Source organism: Eleginops maclovinus, chromosome 12 (assembly GCF_036324505.1).
Source record: "Eleginops maclovinus isolate JMC-PN-2008 ecotype Puerto Natales chromosome 12, JC_Emac_rtc_rv5, whole genome shotgun sequence".
Lineage (NCBI taxonomy): Eukaryota > Metazoa > Chordata > Actinopteri > Perciformes > Eleginopidae > Eleginops > Eleginops maclovinus.
In genome coordinates, this window is record NC_086360.1 from 12,362,402 (window position 1) to 12,382,067 (window position 19,666).

At 40.6% G+C, this 19,666-nt stretch overlaps 4 protein-coding genes across 18 annotated transcripts; 1 reads left to right on the plus strand and 3 right to left on the minus strand.

Moving 5' to 3' along the window:
• Positions 1-144: 144 nt before the first annotated feature.
• Positions 145-3,275, plus strand: pdxp (pyridoxal (pyridoxine, vitamin B6) phosphatase). The gene is made up of 2 exons (XM_063896866.1): positions 145-941; positions 2,137-3,275. Exons 1-2 carry the CDS (start codon positions 344-346, stop codon positions 2,481-2,483), a joined length of 945 nt encoding a protein of 314 aa, XP_063752936.1. The 5' UTR covers positions 145-343; the 3' UTR covers positions 2,484-3,275.
• Positions 3,276-3,371: 96 nt separating this feature from the next.
• kgd4 (alpha-ketoglutarate dehydrogenase subunit 4) lies at positions 3,372-8,463 on the minus strand. Of its 15 annotated transcripts, none has more exons than XM_063896876.1 (6): positions 8,403-8,463; positions 8,077-8,206; positions 7,722-7,826; positions 5,094-5,172; positions 4,573-4,763; positions 3,372-3,972 (listed from the first exon to the last, which is right to left on the minus strand). In XM_063896876.1, the coding sequence occupies exons 3-6, from the start codon at positions 7,773-7,775 to the stop codon at positions 3,955-3,957; spliced, it is 342 nt and encodes a 113-aa protein (XP_063752946.1). In that variant the 5' UTR covers positions 7,776-7,826; positions 8,077-8,206; positions 8,403-8,463; the 3' UTR covers positions 3,372-3,954. The 15 variants fall into 15 exon arrangements, with proteins under 15 accessions (XP_063752946.1, XP_063752937.1, XP_063752951.1 ...); XM_063896867.1 differs by having other exon boundaries at positions 7,722-7,942; positions 8,403-8,458; XM_063896881.1 differs by lacking the exon at positions 8,403-8,463 and having other exon boundaries at positions 4,573-4,709; positions 5,106-5,169; positions 8,077-8,395.
• A 1,773-nt stretch (positions 8,464-10,236) lies between these two features.
• LOC134873351 (betaine--homocysteine S-methyltransferase 1-like) lies at positions 10,237-14,755 on the minus strand. The gene is made up of 8 exons (XM_063896865.1): positions 14,542-14,755; positions 13,692-13,824; positions 13,413-13,525; positions 12,960-13,151; positions 12,729-12,876; positions 12,123-12,305; positions 10,823-11,051; positions 10,237-10,713 (listed from the first exon to the last, which is right to left on the minus strand). Exons 1-8 carry the CDS (start codon positions 14,557-14,559, stop codon positions 10,536-10,538), a joined length of 1,194 nt encoding a protein of 397 aa, XP_063752935.1. The 5' UTR covers positions 14,560-14,755; the 3' UTR covers positions 10,237-10,535.
• A 337-nt stretch (positions 14,756-15,092) lies between these two features.
• On the minus strand, positions 15,093-17,764 carry LOC134874286 (betaine--homocysteine S-methyltransferase 1-like). The gene is made up of 8 exons (XM_063898372.1): positions 17,507-17,764; positions 16,918-17,050; positions 16,701-16,813; positions 16,387-16,578; positions 16,134-16,281; positions 15,858-16,040; positions 15,546-15,774; positions 15,093-15,451 (listed from the first exon to the last, which is right to left on the minus strand). Exons 1-8 carry the CDS (start codon positions 17,522-17,524, stop codon positions 15,262-15,264), a joined length of 1,206 nt encoding a protein of 401 aa, XP_063754442.1. The 5' UTR covers positions 17,525-17,764; the 3' UTR covers positions 15,093-15,261.
• Between the last annotated feature and the right edge of the window lie 1,902 nt (positions 17,765-19,666).

Consider the following 19,666-nt stretch of genomic DNA (forward strand, 5'->3'; position numbering starts at 1 on the left):
AGCCGCTCGGAGGGCGCAATGTAATTTTTAGAGGATGTTCCTCATAAAAGTGGGACGAATAAAGGGATTCTGATTCTGATTCTGGAAGTCTGGTGACACGCACGAAACTGGTTGGTTAAAATGCTGTCGTTTCATTGGTCGGGGTCGACAACGTGGGCGTGGCTAGACGTCAATGTTTATGTAGCCCTCTGGTCGGTGTATGTAACCGTTGCAAAGACTCTGCTATGTGATTTCCTAACATTGAATTCATTTTATAGCCTCTGTTTTGTACATTATGCACCAGCTGTTAACATGGGGAACCACTAGCAGGTGAAACACGGAGGATACCGAGGAAAACGCCGGAATGGCAGGCGCCTTTGGCTTCAAAGGCTGCCAGAAAATTCGAGGTCCGCAGATTAGAAACCTGCTGGAGGCGAAGGACTTCATATTGCTGGACTGCGACGGGGTCCTGTGGCACGGAGAGAAGGCGGTGACGGGTGCGGCGACGGTGGTGAATTCGATGATACGGAACGGTAAAAACGTAGTGTTCGTCACCAACAACTGCACCAGGCCCCGGGAGAAATATGTGCACAAGTTCTCCCGGCTGGGCTTCACCGACGTGATGCTGGAGCAGATATTTAGCTCGTCGTATTGCTCGGCTCTCTACCTGAGGGACGTGGTGAAAATCACCGGCCAGGTGTTCGTCATGGGCTGCGAGGCTCTGCGCACAGAGCTGCAGGAGGCGGGCGTCCCCTGCGTGGAGGAAGCAGAGGACCCGGACGCCACCATCTACAACTGCGCTCTGGCTCCGGATGTCAAGGCAGTGCTGGTGGGACATGACGATAAAATGACTTTTCTGAAACTGGCCAAAGCGTCGTGCTACCTGAGGGACCCGGACTGTCTGTTCCTGGCCACCGACATCGACCCTTGGCACCCTCTGTCAGGGGGCAGGATACTGCCGGGTAGGTGGTGGGGATGCCTTCTTTGTTAAAGCTTGGCCTCTCCAGTGTTATCTACTGTACTGAACTTGTATTGGTGCCAACCCTTTATAGATTAAAGGGCTTATTTGGCACAGGCCACAGTATTCAGCTGGAACATCAGTTTGGTGTGACCATTATTAGAATTTCATATTGATTTTAGTTATTTTTTTCATTCATGTTTCCTAGGATAGCTGCAAGTTTTACCCTTAAGCTTCCCTAAACACATATTATAATCAGTGGTTAAAGAAGTATTGAGATCATCAATGAAGAACAAGTAATAATACCACACACTGAAAAAATAACTCATTTGGTTTGAACCCATGATTTGAGCTGCTTTTTATCTTCCAAAGGAAATGAAGACACTGGATAACCTGGTTAAAATGACATTGTTCCTTGAAAAATGATTTAACTGTAGCTTTTCAAATTTCATTTTAAGCTTGTTGCACCAAAATCAAATGTATTGGCAGATACTTCAAACATGGGCAGACAAAACGCAAAATCCTGTTTTTTTATTTGATTTTTATTCAAATCTTAGACGGGGAATTCAGCTTGAAGGATTGATAGCCATTCTTCTCACTCTCTGCATTGTTAATGTACACCATCACCCTTATGGGATCTACCATGGAAAGAGCAAGAAATACTGTACATGACAGGTTTCTTTTTATTATTATAATATTGCAGGACCTGTTGAATGCCTTTAGCTTTAGGCCTGTATATTGCCATACTGTAGGTTGCCAGACATTGTACCGATAATTGTTACTTATTAACTAACACAATGTGAACTAGAGCCTTCCAGTAATGGTAGACTCCAAGGCAGTTTTCAGTTGTGTCCATTATGTAATCAAATTTAAGATTCAAGAATGCTCAAATTCATTTTTATGCACTTATAGGAAGTGAATCAAGTGGCTGTTTAATATAGCAATAATGTGTTGCTGCTTTCCCTTTAGATATAGTTAAAAGCAATGAGTGAACTGCATACCTCAGATGTATAGACTTTAAAATCAGATAATGTAAATTAGGGCAATAGTCCCAGCACTAAAAGCATTTATCAACATTGCAGAACTGTCTGGCACTCAGAAAAAATACTTGAAGGAGTTGGGTTTGTGGGTGGTTGTTGGAGGACATCTCTTAAGATTCACTTTAGTCCAACCTCGTGTTTTTATCTTTACCCCGGCAGGCTCTGGGTCCCTCACTGCAGCCCTGGAGGTGTCCTCGGGTCGTAAGGCCACTGTGATTGGGAAGCCCAGCCGCTTCATGTTCGAGTGCATCTCCAGTCAGTTCAAAGGGGTCGACCCCGCCAAGTGCCTGATGATCGGGGACCGTCTGGAGACAGACATGCTGTTCGGGTCCAACTGCAGGCTGGACACCATGCTCACTCTCACTGGAGTGTCTCAGACAAAGGATGCGGAAGAGTACAGAGATAGTGAGCTGACCACCAACCACAGCTTTGTGCCCGACTACATAGTGGACAGTATCGCTGATTTCTTACCTGCTTTTGACGAACAGGAGGAACAGAGCAATTGACGAGTCCTTTGGCCTCCAGTAAGAAGCAAAGATTGCTTCTGCTGTATTTGAAGTGCAATGTTTAGTGTGGCTTTTGCAAAAACACCTACCTATCCACAACTATCGAAAGCTAGAAATGTTTCTCAGTGACAGAAGCTGTTAATGTTGTGACTGATGCGCGTAGAACAGAATATTCTCCCCCAAATAATCAGAGTAATTCAGTGTTTACCTCAGTGTTTCATCTAGTGTTGTGCCCATGTGTGACTTGACAGTTCCCCCATTGCCATAAGTGTTTATATTAATATATGAAAATACTACACTTTCTTCTTCATAAAGTTCATAGGTCGTGTTTGATATTGGTTTTGAACATCCAGAGTTATTTTTGTAAAGCCATGAATTGTTCTCTAACGGAATTCATGCGTCTAGGAGTTGTTTATTTATTTTTTTGCACAAAGGCAGACATGTCCCAGAACACAGAGTTGCTTTCTTACATGTGTTTGCCAGAGTGTGACTTCTCCTAATGCTTGGCAGATCATATAAAACTAAATTTGTGAGAGCTTTTCTGCACTCTGGTGGAGACTAAGAAGACAATCTGCTAGTCAGAGAGGTGAAGTGTATATTCTCCTTTCTATCATGTCTGTATAAATGTGCCAGTATTCATGAGTACTAAACATCTTACAGAATCTGATAGTTAGACAACCAATTACACGTTTATGGTGGCCAATCATACTGCACTGTTGTGAATTGTCAATGTTGTTAATGTTTACCATATAGAGCATGCTAGCACCGGTAACAATAAATGCCTAAAATAAATCCTGTATATGAAGTTGTTAATCTTTTGACATGTCCTTATCTTCTGCTTGTTTTGTGTCAATGCATCTACATCAAGCATGATAAGAACACCACATATAAAATACAATATTCCTTTAATAGTTTAAATCCAGCAGTAGTTCACATGAACTGAAAACCAATTTCACTCATTACTTTTGCAACTTGATCCAGTATCTTCAGCCTTATGTACTCTAACAAACGGATCGGTCAATGTATTGCAGTGGAAGAAAAGAAAAGCAAATTAAGCGTATACTTTTCTTGTATGTACTAGAGCCTCATGCTACAAGTAAGGTGTGGTGGTATTGCAAGTGAAGCTCAAGAGAATCTAAAATCTTGAGATGAGCTGCTACTGTATAATGTAAAAACCAAGGTTTAACAAGAAGCCTGTGGGGAATATGTGCAGTGCCTAGTGAATAAGGAAACCTGCTATTGTTAAAGCTCAGCTGTGTGTAATACAATGAAGATATCCCTCAGTTATGAACTTAAATACAAATACATCTAAAATAAACATATGTACATTATAACAGGCTTTATTCAATACTTTATTCTACATCATGTCTCGTGTGGCAATAGGTTATCTGGTGCTGAAAAACAGAGTTAAAGACACGTAACGATCTCCAACAAATAAGGACTTTGGTTGCAGTGAATAGGTTGCTTCATGTCACTCTGGTCCACCACGCTGTGAAGAAAAAAGCATAAAAACAAGTTTCTTTATTAAGGTTTACTTTTTCAGATGTTGCCTCCTATTGTAATATCTCTATAATGGGCTACCTTTTTATTTCAGAGTGCAATGAAACATCAGATTATGGATAACTACAGTACTAATGCAGGCAACCGTTAAAATCTATAGGAGACTTAGGGCCAAAGGTTACTATGCAGGTTTATTTTAACTCAAGGACAAAGGTCATGTAATTCTCAGAGTGTTTGTGGCTCTACAGTATGTCAGGGGGTCCCTGAAAAGCTATCTTATTTAATGATTTAAATAATCAAACCTATTCTAACCAATCTACAACGCCATACCTGCAAAACATGTTAAATATGTGTTTCATACATTCTCTTGGCTGGTTCTTTTACAAACTCAACTGTGGAAGTGTAAAAAAAGTAGGCTACATCAAATTACTCCAAAGGACAAATGGGGAGTTCCTGGTAGTTTCTATGTTTTGTAAAGGGTCCTTGTGATTTAAAACATTTAGAACCTCTGTTCTAACTGAGACCAAAGGCGTAAGGCTAGCTTGTTGTGTGTATAGTCTAAAGTCAGGGGTTCTGTTTGGCCCCTCACCTGGATGTAGTCCATTTCCTCCATCGTCATGGGTCTCCTGCGGTACCTCGCAGGGAGAAGCTGAATGGAGGCCAGGGTGTCCGCCTTGCCAGAGATCGGGGTCAAAGGTACATGAGGTCTTTGTACCGGAGGCGGCGCTGGAGCGTTGTGTGGAGAAGTGTTAACGGATAACATTTTCAATACTTCTTCAACTAAAAAAGGAGAGGAAAGATTCACTATGAATAAAACCCAACTCAATAGACCAATATAATACTCATTTAGTATTTTATTAATCTATTGTAAAAAAACAACAACTGTTCATTATTGGGAAAAGGTGTGGTTTGAAATTCAAATCTAACATTGGATATCATTCTGTATAAAAAACTAGATTTTTTTTAATGATTGCAGCTTTACTGTGAATGCAACCAGATGTTATCTTGATAACTCACGGACAAAGAAAGAAACCATGAAACAATAAGATAGGCCCAGAATATCACCATGTACATTAAAGTCATCATGTAAACTATCCAACCATTATTCACCTTTAAACTCACCATTGGGCCTTGGGAAATCTTGTCTGTTTGGAAACTTGATCAGAGGTGCGTGAGGCCGAATAGCCTGCTAACACATAGACATTAAATCAGCTTTGTTAATAATTACTTGTCTGTGAATTGATATGTCCAATAACCCTAAACTAAACAATTATTTAACATTTTATTATGAGGCATTTGTATAGTTCTGGTTTTGTTTTGCTGATCTTTTGCAGTATCCCTGCTGAGATCTTCAATAAGACTGTTGCAGATTATTGATTCTGATAAAGGTCTGTGAACCGAAACATTATTATGCACCCCAATCTGGAGAGATTTGTTTTCGTCTTTCACAGGAAGTGAAAAGAGTAGGATCACCTGGGTGATAGCGACATTTTATCTTTTTTTCTAAAGAAATGGTAGTTTGATGCACTAGGGCAGGGGTGTCCAATCTACGGCCCGGGGGCCAAATGCGGCCCGCAGGCCATTTTGAATCGGCCCTCTGCAAATTCTAAAAGTATAATGCAATATGGCCCACAAATTAAACTTTTGCTTGTCTTATATTGTACTTCTCAAATATATATGTTAACATATATTAATGAGCCCAATTTAAAATAAATTCAGTCATTTAGAATTTAAAACGTTTTCTAACAAATCTTAGTTGATAAAACAAAAAAATAATGTATTTCTATTACCAGCTTGAGATGTAACCTTCATATTCACTCTTATTATCAGCAATCTGAGGCTTCTGTTTTAAGGAATGAGCTGCCAACAGAATAAATGAACCCCTAAAGAGAGACGGGATGTAGGCTGTTCTGTCCTTAAAGCATTTTTAAATATTGCGCATTATTCACCTACATTTGATTTGTTTTGCTAACTTATAACTTAATTTATGAGGCAATATTCACCTCTATAAGTGGCCCAGCTCTCCGTAATTTTTCTGTATGTGGACCTTGGTGAAAAAAGTTTGGACACCCCTGCACTGGGGTATTTAAGTGGCGGACCCCTATAAACACAGGCAGATACATGGTTTTGGTGATTCTGTAAACTGATTAAGTCATAACGCAGGAAAAATTGCCCTGGTCTTCGCTTCTCAAATACTACACGATATCAGTGTCACTGTACATTGTCACCAAATATAGTTATTTTGTGTTCTGTATAACACAAAACTAAAAAAAAAAAGTTTTTCATCAACAAAAAGATATTAAAATAATAAACTGAATAAAAAAATGCTGATCCTATCCCTAGACTTGTTTGCTGGGATACTGAAAGCGATGGAAGCTGTGTTCATTTTAAATCCTTTATACTGTCAGTTAGTTTATTCTACAACAATTCAACTTTTGATAAGCTTGAGAAACACAGCTCTGATTTCAGCATTAAGACAATGCATGGTTAGCTGATCCAAGAGGGTTTTAAAATAGCCTAGCCGCCTAGGATCGAGCAGCGTCTTTTTCCTCAGTTTGACAGTCTGTCAGCAGTCAGAGGACAGTTTTGTTCAAGCCTAATTTCTTTTCAATAGCTCTCATGTTATATGACACATTGACTCCCAATCCATACTAGACCTTATTAATAAACTAGACGATTAGAACACATCTCTTTTCTATTGAATTTAAGTCTGTCTTCTATTTTATATTTGACATCAAATCAAAGCAGCATTGGTTACTACACTAGACTAGTAGGACATCTGTTTTATTGGATTTTTGTGCTTTTTCTATTTTACACCAACATTGTTTTACAAAACTCTGTTTTACTATTTAAAATGTAAAAATAGGAAGCTGTTTCATAAATATACTACTGACTTATCATGGAAATATGTATACAAAACAGATAGTTAACTAACATTTAACAAAAAGAGGTGTGTCTTGTACTTTAGGTGTAAGCCTGTATTGAGAGCAAGGGCTCTGATGTGAGCTAAACGTACTGAGGAAAAAGACGCCCCTGGGTCCTGAGTTAATGTCTGCCCAATATCCAACATAAATCTAACTTCTGCTGCTTTACATTTTACCACTAGCTACTGGAACACAAATGCAAAAAACAAACCTTTCAAATACAGTATATTTGTCATTGAGCGAGAGAATTAAGCACAATAAGTAAAGTCACTGAATATGTTAACTGTCAACAAGTGTCCGTCCTAACTCACAACTAAGTCTTTTCTCTGGGAATATAAACATAGGCAGTGGTGAAAGCTACCAAGTACATTTACTCAAGTACTGTACTTAAATACAATTCTGAGGTACTTATACTTGACTACGTATTTCCATTTGATGTTACTTTGTAATACTACTACACTACAATTCAGATGTAAATATTGTGTTGTTATGCCACTACATGTAGTAACTTGAGTAATCTACATCTTGAATTAATCAGAATCAGTCGTGACAAATTGAGCCAACATCCTAATATGGGGACATGTTTTTAATAATCATTAAAACCTTTTTACGGTTTCTCTCAACACACTGTGTTTTGCGCTTTAACAAGGACATCAACAAGGGTACGATGGTTTTGTCACCCTAAAAAAGGCCTCACCTCTTTAAGTCCTTTACTGTTAACACATGAAGAAAAGCGACATTTCTAGTTTACAAAGTTCATGTAAGCTTTACACAGTGATGTTTAGAGTAATCAATAAATTAGGAGCAACGTTACCTGGATAACTCGAGCGGCCGGCGCTGCCATTTTGGAGCTGACTTTGCTTCCCATGACGACCTCACAGTTATACTTCCGGTATAAAAATAAAAGCTCCTTGTAGCCCTGAAACACACCACAAGATGGCGCTACTGTCATTTGAAACAGGGAGGTCTATACCATAATGCAAAGAGTGGTCCAGAGGAGGCTGTTTATGCGGTGTGGGTTTAAGATGCTTCTCACTGTCTCCAAATGAATGACACCAATAGAAGATTCATTTTTAGACTATACAGCAATAATATATATTTTGTCAAAACGTTTGATAAACACTCAGATAAATAGTTAACCTTAAATGTGAGTATTTTATTGGACTTGCCTTAAATATCTTTACCACTCTGACGATTAGTACGCACAGACGATAGACGTGTACACCCAGTGATTGTCCTGCGAGGTCAAATCCTCAGGACATACTGCAGCCGTCCCATCCAAGGTAGTGAGTTAGCCTCCTGTCAAAAAGGAAATACAAAAATAGACCAGTAGAACACCTTAATCCGCTATAAAGCTAAACCAGTCGAGGTTTGATGATGCTCAAAAGCCTTTTTTTTCATTCATAAAGCTATTAAAAGGCAATGGTATTTTCTGTGTGATACCACAACATGTCAAAACAAGACTACGGTGCTAGGTCAAAGGCAAATATCATACCCTGTATTTTATTTCACTTCACATTGGGGGAGAAAAACCCGGATAACAAGGTCAACTGCTCAAAGACTGTCCAATCAACGACGAGGAAGTAGCAGAGAGCGTTTATAGGAGAAGATGTATCACCAACTGGAAATATACGAGGCATGCACTAGGAAGTCAAAGCAAGACTATCTCATGCAGTAGTAATGACATAATGTAATTGATATTTATACTTAAAATCATCCCATAATAATTACAACATAAATTAAAAACGCTCTAAAAAAATAGGTATTAAATAATGCTCGTCCATGATGTTTAATATGTATAAGGGACATATTAAAAATAACATTTAACAATCAATACAGATCAACATCAAAGCAGCAAAGATGAATATCCGGACTTTTTGTCCCTTTAATGGGTCAGATGCTGTAACACTAGCTACGTAATGTAATAGCTTAATTTCATTGGGCACTCCCTGAATGGTTAGTTTTCCTTTTATGTGATGCAAACTTTATGTTGAAATGTCCAAGCACAAGAAGAGATACCTTGATGACATCATAAGGGCCATAAAACTCTTGCATGCAACTGTTTTCTGAATAGATTCTATGAAGAGTAAAACCAGAGGAATGGCCTTTCCACAGAAAATACTGTCGAGAACACATCAATATTGGTGGATTTGCCCGCTCATTCTAAAATGTAGAATAACAGGAATAAAGGACAGCGTTTTAAATAAGCAACCCAATGCCAAATTCTTACCACAACTGCTAGCTGGTTGAGCATCTTTTCTTTAAGGCTCTTTGTGAGTGCGATCACAAATATGGTCCATAAAATCCTAACACCGCCATCTACTGGATCCATTATTCATTGCATGACCCTTTAACCCTGCTATGTGTGGCGTCTTTAATTCAGGGGTGTCCAAACTTTTTTCAGAGGGCCACATACAGAAAAACCTACGAAGGGCTGGGCCACTCACTAGAGGTGAGGTATATTCGCCTTATAGGTTAAGTTATAAGTTAACACAATCAATCAAATGTAGGTAAATGATGCTTGATACTTGAATATGCTTTAATAAATAAAAAATAAAAAGCGTACATCACAGCTCTCCATCGGGTTTAAGGTATTTTGTTGGCAGCTTATTCCTTAAAACAGAAGCCTCAGATTGGTTATAATAAGGGGGAATATGAAGGGTCTATTTCAAGCTTGTTATACGAATAAGTTATTGGGCTTTTTTTTTTTGTCAACTAAGATTTGTTAGAAAATATTTTCAACTTTAAATTACGGAATTTATTTGACATTGGGATCGTTAACACATGAATACTACTGTGTAATACATGTTTAAATATATATTTAAGAACTACATCTTAAGACAAGCACAAGTTTCATTTGTGGGCCATATTCCATTATACATTTTGAATTTGCTGGCGGCCGATTCAAAATGGACAATGGGGCGAATTTGACCCCAGGCCACAGTTTGGACACCCCTGCTTTACTCCTGTGTAATTCATATTTATAAACACCATTTCCAACCCTTAAACCCCAGTGGGAGATCCGAACATTTTGAAATGCTATGCCACGTTTATTGTGTGACATGATATACTGCAGACTTTAGTGAAACACATAAAAGTATGTTGTTCAATGTGACCTCACTATTATGGATGTAATCATTAAATTGTACTTATTGGCCTGAAACTTTTCTTTTTTTCAACATTTTTAGGTTGTATGTTCATGCACAGCTTTTTCCAAGATACATGTGTGTGTGCATGGTCATGATTGTCACATAACTACCAATGATCAAACTGATAAACATCCACCCACCACCCACCAATCCACTGCAAGAAACCACACATGAACCATCAAATGGCCAATTCACACTTTATTAGATTAGATTTTATTAAACAAACTGGTCCAGAATTATGGAAAACAAAAAGGTCCCAATCTTAACATGGGTTGTCACATAACTTGAGACCCCACTGTGGCGACACATCAACTTCAGCTTTACAATCAACAGATTGCACAGAACTGTGATGGTCTCAATTGAAGATTTGACCCCTGACATTAAGCTTGCTAAGTGCAGCACTGCTACAGATAATGCACACCACTGTGTAGCTGCATGGCTGTTTAACCCAGGCATGCTGCCAGCTGTCAGAGAGAGACTCAATGGCACTTTGACCTGTCGAACAGCTGTTTGAGTTGGTCCTTAGAGGTGGCCTCTGTTTGCTGCATGAGGTCAGAGTGGCCCTTGGTAACACCCCAGCCATCAGGGACAGACATAGAGGGACACTGAGGACGACCAGAGGCTGGCTTCAGATTCTCCCAGTAGTCACGACGGGCTCTATAGGACACAAGAAGTCATACCCATTGGAACTTAATATTTTTCACAATTGAATAAGTTCAGGTGCATACTGGTGATATTAAGTGAAGGATGAAAAGTTGCCTCTTACCTGGCTCTGACCCAGGGCTTGGTGTGCATCTCCAAACCAGCACCCCAGTTGCCGTGTTTCTCTGAAGCTTCTGGGAGGAAACCTCTTTCGGGGGCCAGCTCCTCTGCAACAGCCCTGATGTGGTAAGGCTCAAATCCACAGCAGCCTCCAATGAAGCGGATGCCAGTATTGTAGGCCTCTCTGGCGTACGCGTGCATGTCCCAGCGGGATAGGATCCTGGGCTCCAGACCTAACAGAAGATTTATATGCAATTTATTCCTAATCGGTTGCTATTGGTAAAAATATGTATTTCTGTATCTGTGTGTTCACTGGGAAAACGGTTTTTTTAAAGGCAGAGTTAGCCCCAAAATGAAAAAGACATATTTTTGTCTGACCTGTACCACTATGTATTGATTAAGTTTGTTTTGGTGAGAGTTGCAGAGTTTTGGAGATGTAGACCGTAGAAATGTATGCCTTCTCTTAAATATATTGGAACTAAGTGGCACTTTGCTGGTGTTGCTTGAAGCAACAAAAAATACATTTGAATATCCCCCCAAAAATGGCTCTTTACAGAAATCACGACCCGGTTACTCAAGATAATCCTCAGACCCTGATCTGAGCAGATCCATATATTGTCTTAACATCAGCCATGTGTATCACTATGCAGAAAAAAGTGTGCATCTATTCGTGGACGAGAAGCTTTCCCGAGCGATCTAACGTTACAGCTCAGCCAAAGAGGCCCCATTTATGTTAACATCTCCAGCTGTCATTAGCGTCTCGTCCACGAGTAGATGCTCACTCCATTCTGTGCGCGTATACGGTTGGCAGGTTTGGTTACATAAAACTAAAAAACCTTCTCCCAACAGGGTCTGTGGATTATCTTGAATAATAGGTCATGATAGACTGGAAAGACATTGCTGTTAAGTTTTTCAAATGTATTTTTTGGCACTTTGAGCACCACAAGCTGAGTGCTGTCTAAGTTATTTATATTAAAGGAAAGCATGGGCAGTCCTATAGCTCAGTGGGTAGAGCTGGGTCCCCATGCGATGAGTCCCTTTGCCGCGCTTCTTCCCCTCTGTCTCCCCGTTTCTGAACTGCACTATATTAAAGGCACTGGTAGCCCAAAAAATTCATTCATAAAAAAAAGAAAGCAAGAATTTGTTTAGCCGATATCTTCGACACAAGGCAACTCACACCAAAACAATTATGATTGATAAACAGCATAACAGGTCAGAGGAAAAATATATATTTTGATTTTAGGTATAAAATGTCTATGATATAATTTCATGCGTGATATGATATATTATTGATATATTATTACCAAAGGGGAATTCTGGCAGGTCGATGAATCCCTGACAGCTGCAGTCTGGGGTGTGGTATGCCAGAGGCTGCACCATGTAGTGAGCCTTCAGACCGGCCTTCTCCACTCCTTCCTTCATCATCTTGACAGCTTTTACGCAGGTCATGGGGTCAAAGTGGCAGTTGATTCCTACAATCTGAGCTCCTACAAAAGAATGTGAATTTATGTTAGCCGACTGTTACAGATGAACAAAAAAAGAACACGTGACGGAGACGGCGACAACTGTGGTAGAAGGTTTTGGTTAAATCTATAACACATTTCGCATTTGGCTGGTTTCCTTTAATGGTAATCATTTTGATGCTGGTGGTGACACAACATAGCAACTGCTAAAAAGGTTTTGGCATGTAGGCTTATGTCAGTTGTTAATAAATAATACCAAGAGTCTACAAACAGTTGTGTCTTATCTTGCGTCTAGTTAGAAATCTGGCCCTGCCTAGTCACACTGCAGAGAGGTCATGTGAAGATTGGATATGCTTGATATGAACAAGCTCAAAGCTAAATCTCTAATGCTTGTCTTATAACTATTCATGAACAAGTTATGGTTGAATTAAAGAACACTGAACTCACCTGCTTTGACCAGCCTGACGGCACAATCTCCAGGAGAGACACCGTGCATGTCTCCATCTGGTCCGATACAAAGACAAGCAGCGATGGGCTTTCCTGTCTCCTTCAGCACTTCCACGGCCCACACAGCCTCTTCAACATGCTCAAAGTACTGCAGGACAATGACACCAGCATTTTCATAACATCCAGGAAAAATGCAAAAAAACAAGGAATGAATTCAGTTTTCATCCCTACCTCAGCAATCAGGAAGTCGACATCTTTCTTCACAAACACATCCAGCTGTTTCTTCAAGATGGCTTTCACCTCTGTCTCACTCTTGCAGCTCAGGTAGGATGGAGTCTGACAAACTCCTCCGGCAACCAGAGCGTCGCCCTCGTTGGCAACCTCACGGGCCAGATCGCAGGCGGCCTCGTTGATCTGAGCTCCCTGCAGAACAGAGCCAAAATATAATCAATTAACGGGAGAATCAAAAAGACAACCCCGATGCACATAAAGACATATTTAAATGAAAAAGGTCACATTGAGATTACTGTTTTTTTTATTACTGCTAATGGGCAATTCATCAGATTTTTTCCCCCTGTGATTAACATAGTTGTTTGTTTGTTTGAGTCACTGTTTTCAATGTGCGCCACATGCAGGATATTCTGTTTATTCCTAAGGAAGTGCTGTGATGCCCCTTTAACTTACAGTGAAGGAGAGCTTGTTGCCCCTGTTCTCCAGTTTGTCATCACTGGCGTAGAAGGTGAATGTCTGCATGACATTGGACCCGGCCCTCAGGAACTCCCTGTGCAGCTGTCGCACTGAAATCATTAAGCAAATAGGATCGCATGTTAAGGCAAGCATAAGAAAAACCATCTTAACTGTAAAATACAGTATAATGCATAAGGAAAAGTGATATGCAGGTAACACATGCCGAGGATTATTTTGAGTTGAAATGAAAAGCTGGTGGATAGTTTGTCTTGTCACCTGCTTCAGGGTGCTCTGCGGCGGCCTCAGGTGTCCAGGGGCCGGCCTTTACGTAGCCTCTCTTCTCCAGAGCAAACACAAAACCTCCATCGCCGATCACAACCTCCCCAGCATCAAGACGCTCCAAGATTCCCTGTCATAAAAAGTAAATATCAACTTCATCATGTAGAATAACTATGGATATTATGCTGGTGATGAGCTTCTAGAATAACTCTTGTAGATCACAATGGCTCTGATCAGATTGACTCTGTTTAATTAGGCCAGAGGAATAAAGAAACTGGAAAAAATATGCTACATCCTCTCTCAATGACAATGATTCATGAAGACAGCTGCACATGTCTGACAACAGCTGCTCTGCTCCTCACGACTGAAAACAAAAGTCCCTTTAAATGAGTTATAATCATAATGGTTATATTTGTCTAAAAGGTAAAACTGGTTTATTGAGTAATTCTTTGATAGCGAGGGGGCCGTAAGTGTTTTTGTCAGGTTGTTTTTCAGTACACATTATAACTACATATAGCAGTTTTACTGGTGTTATGTCTACCTGAACAGCTTGAAGGTTAATTGGTCAGCGACATCTGACCTGATATGCCAGTTGTGCAGAAGATGCCTTAGGAATACTATATCCCTCTGCCCAGAATACGCACCAGACAAATATGGTCATGGTCTTAGACACAAATATCTGAAAACCTAGGCAAATAAAGCCGGATATATACCATTATTTAGTTTGCAGCTCAATACAATAACACATAACAGACATTTTAAGTCCACATAACTATTTTCCTCCGTCCATATTCTGCAGGATTGTCTCAATAACACACTCTTACTTTAGACAAAAGTGCACTCTTACCTTCTTCACTGGTGCCATAATCCTTCAGTTGTGGGGATCCCTGACTGCATTAGACGGGAGCAGCAGGCCACCTTAAATCTCTCTGGAGCTGGGGAGGGGTCAAAGTAGGGCTGCTCTGATTGGCAAGGGCAAGTTACACAACTGCAATATTGACTCGCTCCCCTCCCTAGCTGAATGAGAGTATTGTGAGTGTCCCTGTTAGTTATAGTTTTTGTGGTGTGGTGGCTGTCCTTGTTTGTGTGTTTCTGTTTTTCGGACCCTGACTAGACAGATGCATAACTTGATCGTTTGGAGCCAGTTTTATCAAGCCAGTCCAAAGTCAGTGCATATGTGAAATGTATGTGACATACAAAAAAACACAATATGTTGTATTTGTATTATATTCAATTGAATATAGGTCGAAAAGGATTTGCAAATCATTGTTTTTATTCACGTTCTATACAACGTTCCAACTTCATTGGAATTGGGGTTTGTATTTATGGTATAAGACTTTATAAAGAGGTTTGTTGCAAAACAAATAGTGCTTATTCCCAAATGAAAACACATTAGCATAGTTGACAAACTCAGGTTTATTGTTGGGGGTTTACACAGTAATATTCTTGCTGGTACCATTGCTTTTTACATCCCAACCAAACCAGGAAAGACTTGAGTCCTTCCCCAGTCGCTCTCTTGTTGATAAAATGTAGGTATGGGTGCCTCAGTTTTCTCGCTCCGTCTTGCTCATGCAGATGACTTGGCCTTCTTCTGCATCTCCATCAGATGCTTCATCTCCTGGCTGCTGGTAGCCTCTTTGTGCTGCATGAGCTCAGCATGGCCCTTGGTCACACCCCAGCCTTCGGGTGTGGACAAGGACGGGCACTTGGGACGTCCGGATGCGGGAGCGAGGTGCTCCCAGTATTCACGACGACACCTGGAGGACAAAAAGATACAGGTTACACATAGATACCTTATAAAATGACTTATATGGGTGCATTTAAGTATAATCAATATTTTGGCTGGTTTACCTGGCTCTGACCCAGGGTTTGGTATGCATCTCTAGACCAGCACCCCACATTCCATGTTTCTCTGAGGCTGGAGGAACTATCCCTCTCTCAGATGCCAGCTCCTCTGCTATAGCCCGGATGTGGTAAGGCTCAAACCCACAGCAGCCCCCAATGTAGCGGATGCCAGCCTTGTAGGACTCTCTGGCATATGCGTGCATATCCCAGCGGGTCAGGATCCTGGGCTCCAAGGCTGAGAAAAAAAAAAAGACAAGTGTGAAAATTTGCCACATACACAACTGTCACCTAAATTTATATCCAAGACAAACATATTACCGAAGGGGAATTCAGGCAGATCGATGAATCCCTGACAGCTGCAGTCTGGGGTGTGGTATGCCAGAGGCTGCACCATGTAGTGAGCCTTCAGCCGCGCCTTCTCCACTCCCTCCTTCATCATCTTCACAGTCTTAACGCAGGTCTCAGGGTCAAAGTGGCAGTTGATTCCCACAATCTGGGCGCCTGGAGAAAAGATGAAATGCTTTACGGAGTCTCAGATAACACAGCTGACTTTTAAGCAGGGAAACTAAATCGAGTAGTACATTTAAAACATACCGGCCTTCACCAGCCTGACAGCACAGTCTCCAGGTGAGACACCGTGCATGTCTCCATCTGGTCCGATGCACAGGCAAGCAGCCACTGGCTTTCCACTGGTCTTCAGCACCTGCACAGCCCACTCTGCTTCTTCAACATGCTCAAAGTACTGCAATGACAAAAACAACACCAACCCCACCGAATGATTATTTGCTCTACTAATTATATTTCACATGCATTGAAGTATCTATGAAATAGCATGACATGAATCCACCTCAGCAATCAGGAAATCCACATTCTTCTTCAAGAACACCTCCAGCTGTTTCTTGAAGATGGCCTTCACTTCTGTCTCACTCTTGCAGCTCAGATAGGATGGAGTCTGACACACTCCACCAGCGACTATTGCGTCTCCTTCACTGGCTACTTCTCGTGCCAGGTCACAGGCTGCCTCGTTGATTTGTGCTCCCTGAAAGAATAAGGCGTGCTGTTGATGATCATTGCAAATCACATCATGTTTATACATAAATCAGTGTGGAGTAAACTAGAATTTGCAGGACTTGCACAGGGGTGCTCTAGCTCGGTACTCACAGTGATTTTTAAGCTCTGACCCCTGTTCTCCAGTTTGTCATCGCTGGCGTAGAAGGTGAATGTCTGCATGACATTAGAACCTGCCCTCAGGAACTCCCTGTGTAGCTGCCGCACTGACGGAAACACACAAATTGGTCATTTTAAGTCTTTTAGCCCTGGCAAGGTGCCCTCTGCATGTAGTGTCAGATACACTGTGTGTATGCACTGCTTTACCTACCAGCCTCCGGGTGTGTGACAGTAGCCTCTGGAGTCCATGGCCCGGCCTTCACATAGCCTCTCTTCTCAAGAGCAAACACAAAGCCACCGTCGCCAATCACCACCTCCCCAGCATTCAGACGATCAAGGATACCCTGGGAGTGCAGAGGGAAACAAGCATATCAGATCAGCATAGCTTTACACTGAATGGTTTGAAAAAAGAATCCTGATGTTTGTGAAGTCTTAATTTGTCAACAAATACAAAAGGAAGATAAACAACTTCCAACACACCAAACAGACACAATGCATGTGATTTAAAGTAATACAGAAGACTATTTGATGTCGTACAGTTCTGCTGTAAATTAAACATTTTACAATAGATAAATGTATGTTTTGTAAGGGTTTATGTGAAAGAAGCTGCAGTTCAAAGTTGCAAAGAAGATAAACACTGTTTTTTGTCTGAGACTCTCCAGCAGTGACCGCTTTAGTCTAGCTATATCACAAACCACTTGCAAGAATGAACAATTTTGATTGGAACTAGATCTTGGGGATATATATTCCCTCCAACTTCTAAGAAACCAAGTGAAATCTGGTGTGCATGTTTTACTCACCTTCTTGCCAGGGGCCATCTCTTCTTCCCAGTTTCAGTTAGAGAACTTATCAGTTGGTAACAGCAAACCCCTGTTCCGGCCTGAAGTGTGCACAGAGTTGCTGCTCACCACATTTATACCGCTGAATGAATATGGGAGGATTTGAATTTGATGCCAAATCATGTATAATGGCCCCCTGTCTGTTTGGACGTTGCGCAACACAGTCGAGCTCACAAATCAATAAAGATGGCATGGGCAGCAGTCGGTTCAAGTGGGACAGAGTCATGTGGTCTGTAGAAAAAGGGATATGCCAGTTTAATGATTGTATTAATATCTGTAGTTTAAGCATTAACATACTCCCAAATCATTTGTTCTTTACAACTACAGTGGAGTGTTACACATTAAAGATGTTTCAAAAGCCAGAGTTTGTTTGCAAAGTACTTTTCTGCAAAATAAGCCAACATGGTTAAATATCAATACGCTATTGGTTAACCAGCCAGTTAACATCAATACAAATCTTTCAGGTCTTTCGCATGACCCTGAAGTGTTTGTTGCAATTTGAGATTTACCAAACGTACAATGTCCTAACAGTTGGAGATGTCTCCAAGGGCTGGAGAAAAAGACTTGAAACACAACATTGATAATACATTACAGCTATGCTCCCTATTCAAGCCCCTGTGCGACATGGGGTGAGTTATTGTAGCATCTGTATGTTTTGACTTTATATTAAGATCTCATAACAGTAGGGAAAGATTTGTGATTTATTTATTTCAGTCTTTGGCTGTGCAAAGAATCCATAAAACACTTAAACAGCTGCAACGAATTAAACAAAGCATTTGGCATGAATTGTATTAGTTTGTTATGCCCAATCACGTTGCCATCACAAGAAATGATCACCAAGTCAATCAATAATTCGAATGTCCGTATTTGCAGTTCTGGATATATATCTAAAAATAAATGATTGAATCCAGCTTTTCCTGAATCAGAGCCCTAATGGACCATGTTTTCTTTTCTCTGGTTAAAAAAATGCTGCATGCAGATCTTTGCATTAGTTAAGGCTAATCTTAGTTTCTGCCATTATTGCTGTCTGACACAGATAAAAACATGTACGCACACACACACACACACACACACACACACACACACACACACACACACACACACACACACACACACACGGATATTGACCTTCAGAAGAGAGCGGCGTAGTTCTGTCAGCTCTGGGTCTATCCAGTTTCAGGGGGAATGTTTCAGATCGGGCTCCCCGAGCTGTTTATCAACAGAGACAAAGTTCAGGATACGCCTCTAATCTATGGTTCACGATACAATTTCAACTGCTTATATTGGGGAAACACAGTTACTCTCTGAGTATTTAACAAGACTGTGTATTGCATTGTATAACATTGATACATACAAACATTTATCTAGCAATAGTTTGTAGATATGCTGTTTGTTTTATACAGCAAAGTCTTCGCTTTCATTACAAAATCATGCTTTGCAGCCAAGCGTTGGCCAAACCCGAGGACTTGGCCTGATGTTGGACTGGAAATTGCAACATTTTTTAAAGATTTAAAACAGGATAGGTTAAATATTTAATGCATAAAACGTAATACTTCCATTTCATGAACAGTGAAATCTTATTTGTATATGTTACTCAATAAAATCATCACACATCTAAATGAAGACGTAGAACAAATTTACAACCAACTTTAAATCTGCAAAGGGGAAATAAAAGGGGAAATGAGGTTCAGACAGAGCCTTGTTTTCAGGTTGCAAACTGAGGTAACTGTCTTCTGGCTTTAGCTTTTATTGAGTGGTATCAATCGGACTCTCAGTCTAGAAAATAAATAAGTGTAGTTCGAAAAATGCACAAGCTTCTAAGCCAAGCCATTCTGAAGTTATGGCTCACAACTTGATAAAAACAGGCTGACCTTTGGCCTGTAAACAGTGACCAAACAGAGCAGCCAGGAGAACAAGTTAAAAAGTCACTAAAAGCAGTTTCTCAAACTGGTGGGAAGGTAATGGCTGTTTACATACTACTCAGCATTCATCAAACTGAAAAAGTAGTTTCCCCTCACAGGCAGCTGAGTTGTTTTGCACTGGCTGTATAGAGGAATGGTCTGTTTACCATGAGGTGTAGTGCTACAGTAGCTGCACTTGCAGAGAAAGCACAGCGGCACC

Coding starts and splice junctions, on each gene's coding strand:
- pdxp (XM_063896866.1), top strand. CDS start 344: ATGGCAGGCGCCTTTGGCTTCAAAGGCTGCCAGAAAATTCGAGGTCCG. Junction 942..2,136: donor AGGGGGCAGGATACTGCCGG/GTAGGTGGTGGG, acceptor TTACCCCGGCAG/GCTCTGGGTCCCTCACTGCA.
- kgd4 (XM_063896867.1), bottom strand. CDS start 7,859: ATGACAGTAGCGCCATCTTGTGGTGTGTTTCAGGGCTACAAGGAGCTT. Junction 5,173..7,721: donor CGGCCGCTCGAGTTATCCAG/GTAACGTTGCTC, acceptor TCTATGTGTTAG/CAGGCTATTCGGCCTCACGC. Junction 4,764..5,093: donor GCCCAATGGTGAGTTTAAAG/GTGAATAATGGT, acceptor CTCCTTTTTTAG/TTGAAGAAGTATTGAAAATG.
- LOC134873351 (XM_063896865.1), bottom strand. Junction 13,526..13,691: donor CGCAGAGCACCCTGAAGCAG/GTGACAAGACAA, acceptor TAATGATTTCAG/TGCGACAGCTGCACAGGGAG. Junction 10,714..10,822: donor AAGCCCTGGGTCAGAGCCAG/GTAAGAGGCAAC, acceptor TGTGTCCTATAG/AGCCCGTCGTGACTACTGGG.
- LOC134874286 (XM_063898372.1), bottom strand. Junction 16,282..16,386: donor TGGATTTCCTGATTGCTGAG/GTGGATTCATGT, acceptor TTGTCATTGCAG/TACTTTGAGCATGTTGAAGA. Junction 15,775..15,857: donor TCTGCCTGAATTCCCCTTCG/GTAATATGTTTG, acceptor TTTTTTTCTCAG/CCTTGGAGCCCAGGATCCTG.